This window comes from Passer domesticus, chromosome 2, assembly GCF_036417665.1.
Source record: "Passer domesticus isolate bPasDom1 chromosome 2, bPasDom1.hap1, whole genome shotgun sequence".
NCBI lineage: Eukaryota > Metazoa > Chordata > Aves > Passeriformes > Passeridae > Passer > Passer domesticus.
In genome coordinates, this window is record NC_087475.1 from 27143661 (window position 1) to 27151858 (window position 8198).

At 35.0% G+C, this 8198-nt stretch overlaps 1 protein-coding gene across 5 annotated transcripts in view; it reads left to right on the forward strand.

Moving 5' to 3' along the window:
• Nucleotides 1-6732, forward strand: part of TFDP1 (transcription factor Dp-1) — a 37875-nt gene extending 31143 nt beyond the window's left edge. For all 5 annotated transcript variants that reach the window (XM_064407882.1, XM_064407880.1, XM_064407883.1 and 2 more), the window contains exons 8-12: nucleotides 369-437; nucleotides 1717-1868; nucleotides 2430-2596; nucleotides 3161-3242; nucleotides 5396-6732. In XM_064407882.1, the coding sequence (XP_064263952.1) occupies nucleotides 369-437; nucleotides 1717-1868; nucleotides 2430-2596; nucleotides 3161-3242; nucleotides 5396-5543 (618 nt within the window). In that variant the 3' untranslated portion in view covers nucleotides 5544-6732. The remainder of the gene's footprint in view (nucleotides 1-368; nucleotides 438-1716; nucleotides 1869-2429; nucleotides 2597-3160; nucleotides 3243-5395) is intronic.
• The last annotated feature ends 1466 nt before the right edge of the window (nucleotides 6733-8198 follow it).

Here is an 8198-nt window from a genome sequence, read left to right on the forward strand (position 1 = left end):
CTTTGATGGATCCTCCAATATCAATAAACTCTATGTCAAGTAGATTATTCTTGTCTATCTTTGCCTCTTTGAGAGAATTCTAGTAGCCCTTTGCAAACTTCTGTTTGCAAAGAAGTTTTTATTTTCTTCACAGGTTGTTGTATTTTATTCCCTAGGGATTCTAATTCTGCTTTTTGTTAGTTGCCATAGGTAGTACTGATGTATCTTGATAGTTAAGTCTCTAAATTATATGTAGAATCTTAATGATTGATTGCTATATTTCCTACCTCCAGTTCTCTGCTATTGAAATGATTTTAAAGGGAGAAAATGTTGGCATAAAATGTTACTTAAAACCAACAAACTGATCAGTCCTTTTTGTCTGTCTTAAGGTGGAGAAACAGAGAAGAATTGAAAGAATAAAGCAAAAACAGTCTCAGCTACAAGAACTCATTCTACAGGTACAGTCAAGGTACTCTTGTCTATAGGGCAAGGTAACATATCTGTATTCTTCTTGTTTTATCCCAGTCTGAGGGATGGGAACTTCTAGGAAGACTAGAGGTGAATTTCAGGAGAAGGTGTATGCAGCTTTATTTAACACTGTAGTTTAGCTGGGACCATGCTATTGGGGATGCCATCAACTTTCCATCAGTTATGATGAATTTATTTGGAGTTTCAAGTATGTTTATACAGGGTTTATGTTGATAGGAGAAGTATTTCATACCATACCCTTTGAATTTTCCAGTTCAGTTCAGGAACTGAACTAGATACAGGTATCTAGAAGTTTCTTCTGTGTTAGCATCCATAGATAAAATTATGTGACTGTACAAGTTGTCTGTCATAATGCTCTGCATTGTGCTTCCCTGGAGACTCGCTGCCTCTGGTGTGTGAGTGGCTGGACCACTGTGAAACAGTGGCTGCAACTCCTTCCTAGGTTTCCCTTACTACACTTGGGGAAGCAAGTCTATTTCCCAAGTCACTGTGCTGCTGATCCAAGAAATGTATTGCTGGGTAGCTGTGTGGCCTACACAGTAGGAAGAAGAATCTCCGTGATGCAGAAAGTACAGACAGCTGTGGGACAGCTGCCTGATTTTTATCAGTCTCTGTGTTGACTTTGGATTTTGATCTTAATTCTTGTTTATTTAATTTGATTTTGTGACCAGAAAAATATTTTTCTTTGTTCAGTAGCTTACTGTATGATTTATAACTTGAGTTTCTATGTTTTTTAATTATTCAAATTGCTAGTTTTTAAAATAGGAACATTCCATTGTAAAAAGCAATTTTGGTAAGTTAAAGTCACTAATCTTAAATGGGTAATTCAGAAACCTAATATCAGATATTCAAATCCCAAACATTACATTTTTTTTGCAAATAATTAATTTCAGTATTAACATTTTTTGGAGTGCAGCAGCTAGTAGGGAAGAGTAAATGGAGAGGAGATAGGATGCTATGGGAAAATTAATTTTACCAGTCATTGTTCTCTGTCCATTCTGTCAGGGATCTGTCCAAAGAGCTGTGCTGGTATAGGTAGTAGAATGTGCTTTTTTGTTTTTCTCAGTAAAGTTTTGCTGCATTGCCTTTTTTAATACTGTGATCGGTGACTCTTCCTGCATCTTAACATGCAGGAATATGGTAAACACTCTGTCCTTTTCTGCAACCATTGCTGGAATCCTTAGGAATTTTGTTAACGTGATTCTAAAAGCTTCATTCATGCTTTGATATTGCTGTTGCTTTTCCTAGCAAATTGCCTTTAAGAACCTCGTCCAGCGAAACCGTCACGCAGAGCAGCAGGCAAACCGACCTCCCCCTTCCAATTCTGTCATCCATTTGCCTTTTATCATTGTGAACACCAGCAAGAAGACAGTGATCGACTGCAGTATTTCAAACGACAAGTAAGCTAACAAAGTTTTCCATTTAGCCTTTGGTAGAGCTTTGAGTTCATCTAAATGTTCATGTAGATTTAGTCAAGATTAAATACAAATTTAATTTACTTGTTCCTTTTGTATATTGAGAACATGCACTTCAGACAGCTGTTTTATTTACTCTTTTAATAAATAGACTAGTTGATTCACATTTCATAACTTATTTAAGACTTGCTATGTAGAGATACTAGGTATCTCTGTTGACATTTTATGTCATACTTAGCCAAGCAGTCTTTTCCTTTGTCTTTAACACCATGAAATGCAGCCAGCGGAATTGAAAATGGATTTCACTTTCAGGACTGCTGTTCTCCACTTTGGGTTCAAAAAGCTGTATTTTTCATCAGCTAAATAAAAACTCAATGTAAGCAGTCATGAGCAAAAATATAAATCTTGAAAAATTCGATTGCTTGATGTGATGTGTCACTAACACACTTAACACTGTGTGTAAAGATTTTGAAATGCTGCAAATTCCTGAAAATTGAAAGGTAGTTATAGTTACTGAAGTTAATTGAGACATTTTTTCCTCTCCAGGTTTGAATATCTATTTAATTTTGACAATACTTTTGAAATTCATGATGATATAGAAGTACTAAAACGAATGGGAATGGCTTGTGGGCTAGAATCTGGAAGCTGTTCAGCAGAAGACCTAAAAATTGCAAGGAGTTTGGTTCCTAAAGCTCTGGAACCATATGTGACAGGTTAGTTACTCCAAAAGAGTTGATTTTTTTCCTCCTTAATACAGGACTCTTAAGAAAAAACACGAAAATATCGTAGATAGTTAATTTCCACTGGTTTATGGTAAAGTTTTCTGTCAAGTTCTCAAATTTGTCTGCTTTTTAGTGTGTCTTTGGGAGCAAATGACATAGTGATTCATAAAGAGTGGAGTGTTACTCTTTGCACAACATTTTGCATCAAGCCACACAAGCAGATCTTTGCAGTGTGTAATTCTTTTAAGAGAACAGTATTTATGCTTGATTCACTTGCAAAGGCGAAAGGTAGTAAGTCCAAGCATATCATAAATACTGAAGTCATCTGTCTTGCTCACTTCAAAACAAATGTGTTTTTTTAATGTACTTTGTAATTTTATTGTTGCTTGCACTAGCCTTTTTTTAAATTATGCTGTTTTGGATATAGTACATAAATATGTTTTGTTGTTTGGGCTGCAAGATTCCTTTTCTGGACATTAAAAGATTAAGCATTTCCACTGAATTAGATGGGTGTGTTTGGGAGGGTTGCTGAAAAGCGTGTTGTTTGCTTTACAGAAATGGCTCAGGGATCAATCAGCAGTGTATATGTCACATCTTCGTCGGGTTCTGCGTCAAACGGCACAAGATTTTCAGCCAGGTGAGATGAGATTTTCAATTAGTTTTTAAAATCTGTGGTCATCAAAGACAACTGGATATTAAATGCTTCATGAAACAAGTTCTGTTTTGATTAAATGTGCTATGGATATGTGTTTTAAGTTTATTCTCAGGTATCACTTCTATGGTGGTTCTTGGTGGTGTCATTAAGGAAAGCCTTTCCTGTATAGTGGAAAGGTGTTAGAGTGGTGTTCTTCTTGAATGTGTTTTTTGTTTGGGATTTTTTTCTAGTTTAGAGTTTGTGACAAGAAAACGGATACTTCTCTAATGATAGAGTATTGGAAAGATTACTCCTTGTTCATTAGTGTCTAACTTTAAAAAGATTTTGATCTTTGGGTTTTGAACAGCAATCACAGAAGCTGGTAGCGTGATTAACCGTAACTAGTATTCAACTTTGTTACTCACTACTTTCTTATTACTGTGTTAATCAAAAATATGTCCTTCTGTGAGCTCCACAAGGTTGTAAAGTGTTCAGCAGTTGGATTCTGTGATGTCTGAGGTCTTTTCTGACCTAATTGATTCTATGATCATTGAAATGTTTGACATTCATAACAAATGCTTGAATTAAGTTCTGCATGTTTTGTGCAAGGGAACTGAAGCTTGAGTGAGAATTCTGCCAAAGTATCTTTAGAGGTGCTGAACAGTACCTAAAATCTCTGTTTTCAGTTAGTTTCCTTCTGTGGTAATGAGCGTGGGGTAGTGAAAAAAAGCACCATGTGTTTTTAAGACTGAAATTTGAATAGCCACTGTTAGCCAGAGGCCAATAGAGAGCCAGAGGCTGACTGGGGTTCATTATCTTGGTGAGAGTACAAGAACTTCTACCATTTCCATTTCTTAGGAGTTTGCAAAAAGGCAGCGACAACTTATATTTAATTATAGGATATATGAATATTCATGACAATAGCAATGAACATTCATGGCAATACAAGTTGTGCTGCCAAGGCAAATGAAGGCTGTACATTTATTTAACAAGGTCTCTAAAGAAAGTTTGCAGAAGTCTGAAGGTGCTGCTACCAATACCTTCATTCCAGTTTCTTTGCCTTACTTACTAGGATACTTGGGTTATGAAATCCAGATTTTGGGTTTGTACTTTCAAAGTTTACAAAAGCAGAAGAATAATCTCTGTTTTGTTTTCTTTGCTTTTGAAACTGCCTTTGCAGATAATTATGGCAGACCTGTTGTAGGTCATCTGACTACAGCTAGACAGATATCTTAGTATCTTGCTGCTGAATAAGTGTGCAGAACAGCAGAAATGCTTGAAAGTGTCTCACTGGATATGTTTTTCCTGCGAGCTTATTGGCTGTACCCTGGCAGTTTCATTCTGTGTGATGATAGACCATTGAATTGGCTCCATACAACAACAAGCATGCATGATTCTGTTTGTGCATTAGCTGGATCAACATTTAAAAAATTACTGGTAAACATATTTTTGAAAGCAATTTTTAAATGATGAATGGCTTTCAAGGGAGATACTTTTGTACCTTTGATACTTACAAGGGAGATATTTTTGTGAATTTAAAAAAAAACCAAAACATTTTGTCATGAATTTGTAGCTAAGTTTAATAGTTTATTAAACTATTTAGAAACTCAACAATTAAATAGATTGACAAAGCAGCAATTAATAATGGAGGCAGGAATTTTCTGGCTCTATTAAAACAAAATACTGCACAATGAGAAGAAAATGGTTTCAAATGAAAATGACAGTTTGCTATGTAGTATGAAGGAGTTAAGGAAAAGCTATTAATTCCTCAGTTTTCCAGGTCTTGGAATTAAGATTAGTGACTCTGAATGATTCACTTGCAAGTGTTCAGTGCTACACAAAAATACTAAAGAGCTTAGCTTTGTAGCCTTAAACACTTTGTAGCCTAAACACTAAATACTTCAGAAGAAACCTGAAAAACATATTTATAAAGTGCCTGTGAGAAAGTTTAATCTTTATATTAAAAACTAAAGGAAGAAACCTAATAAGAACCACTTCAAAATTACTTGAGATTGTTTCATCTTTTTGGAGACAGCTTGGACATACACTAAAGACAGTTTATAAAGTGGCTGTGGCAGATTCATTAAAGAAATGGAATAGATATGGGAGAAATCATGAAGCAATGCCAACTGGCTTTATTTTTATTTTTTTTTCAGTGACTTTTCCAATGGTGGAGATGGGATGTTGGCTACAAGTTCCAATGGATCTCAGTATAGTGGCTCCAGAGTTGAAACACCAGTTTCATATGTTGGGGATGACGATGATGATGACGATGATTTTAATGAAAATGATGATGACGACTGATGCCCTTTGCTTGTAGACTATTTTTTGTTAAAATTCAGCAGGCTTCAGGAATAAATTGTTCTAGGGAGAAGTGTCTCAAATTACTTTGCCCCATCCCCCAAGGAGAATATTGGTAAGCAGTTCTGAGTTTAGAAATTGCACCTCTGATAAGCAAACAAGGATTGTTTTATGTAGGATATTTTTAAATGTGGTGTGGATGTGTGTTTTTGATACCAGTGTGTTAATGCAGAGCCTTTATTTACTCTTGTTTTAGGGGTTTTTGGTTTGTTGGTTGTTTTTTGTTTGGGATTTCTTTTTTACTTGAAGGAAAAAGAATTTTGCCCCAAATGTTCTTTCAAAGTTTGCTAAAGAAAATGTAGACACATCATTGAGAAATAAAATACTATCCTTCTGTGGAAAATGAATACACTGAATGGCAATTTATTTGGAGTGTATTTTGATTATGCCACTTTTTGAGGGATAGTGAGCTAATGTAGTAGTGTTTTTTGTTAATCATGCAGTGTCCAAAGAACCAAACAAGAAAGATACGTCCTACTTTTTTACATGTTAAATTCCAGGAATGTTGTTGTGAACTTATTTTCCCTTAAATTATATCTAACATTATGATTCCATCAAGTTTATATACTTTTCACTGTATGTTGGGACATACGAATTACAAAGTTTTTGGCAAATGTTTACTGCCAGTTGGTGCAGCTATATAAAATGTCTTGAAGGTTTGGAATGATTTATTGCTTATGGTAAAATTTGCCTGATTTCTTACAGGCAGTCTTTGGAAACTTTTTATTATATAGTTGTTTACATACTTATAAGTCTATCATATAAAGACATGTACTGAAACAAATGTTTGTATTTGTTTCATAAGCATCTTCCTGTAATCTATTATAAAGTTGAAATTAAATATAGAGAATGTTTTAAGTTTTTTAACTCAAAATTTGTCAATCATTTTTAATAGTTCATTTTTATAAAAGGAATTTCAGGGCAGGTGGTAGTCTTTTTAAATTTATTCACAAACAATTAACTGCACAAATACTGTCAGCTGCCTATTCTAAGACAGTAGTCTTTTTATTGAAACACAAATAAACTTTTCTGTAATATTTTATGAAATATAAAGAGACTATAATTGTTTGACTTGTTTAACCTTGGCACTGTTAGTTTTTATTAATAAAACGCGCATGGGCATTTTTAACAAGCTCTGTGGTTTTTCTAATTCTAGGATTATTTTAGAACATTCCACTTCTCGTCACAAGACCTAGAATTAGCTGTCTTGGGATGCTGCATCTGTGCTACAGAGGGCCCAGAGTTTTTGCTTTGATGTAGTACTTTGCCCTTAGAGCTCTTGATAACTTATGGTGCAAAAGACAATAACTTACCTGGTATATTCTCTTCTTTCACACTTCTTTATTTCTTCATCCATGTTTCTCCTCAGCGTGACAGGTCGATCTTAGTACTCCCATCTAGCTTCTGTTTAAAATCCCATGCCTAATGTCCTAACTTTTCATCCCTTATTCCTCAGTCCTAACTTTGTCATATATTCCTATGTCCTCAAAAAAGGTTTTAATCTACTTTTCATATACTTCCTTTTTAAACCATTTTGTCAGATCACATCCTCTGCGCTCACCTGCAAGAGCGTGCTGAGCTGGCTCAGTCACTGTAGGCTACTGTCACAGTCAGAATTTGATACTTCCACAAAGTCCAGGGAGTCCCTGCAAAGTATTAATAACTGTGCTCACTGTGGTTGGGGCTCCTGGATGCACTTGGAGCCTGGGGTAAAAGTGAAGTGTGTTACATTGGTTTTTTTTTCTTAAAGGAATTATGCATAGACACATCTGTGTGGGGATATGTGTTATTAACATAGATGATATACACTGAAGGATTTCAGATTGTATCAGACTTTATAACATGAGTGAATCAAGCAAATTACTTTGTGGGACTGGGAAAAAATCTGGGGGAGAGGAGGCCAATTGAAGTTTTGCTTCTTAGTGAAGAGGCCATTCTCTGCAGTGCTAATGCTAAACACAAAGTTCTTCTTGTAGGTGACACAGTTGATTCAAATTATCTTTGATGTTGAATGACCGTTCAGTTTGCAGAGGAACTTCGATTATTCCAGTTTTCCCTTTCATTCTTTAGTGTATGATCCAAGATTGACCTGCAAAGAGTGAGTAGAGGGATGTTAGGGAAAGAATCTGACAGTTTAATTTTGGTTCTTATTGGTGGAATAGTCCTCAGATAAGAAAAGGTCACGGTGGGAGTGAAAATATGACAAAACATTTTTAAGATGTCACTTTTTTCTTTCTTTTGCTGTGTGGAAATGGAATGAAATTCTGAAATGGAATTTGATACTTAAAACATTGGAGTGCTTTTGGGGAAATTATTTTTTATTATATATTATATCTCTGGTTGAACTTGAAAAATGTGTAACTTAGAAAGAATGAGAAAACAAGAGAAGACTAGTCAAAGACTACAAAAAAGAGTAGTAGCAGAAACTTATTTTAGAAAAAGAAAGGTAGAGAGTATAAGTATTTAATAATGTCAGGTGTAGCATGAAAAGAACTGGAAAGTGGAAGATAACTTTAAACTGTATGGCTCTAATCTCTGAAAAAAGGGGTGGAACATGTACAGATGGAAAATGAAGATTAAGAACAGGAGCAGAACATA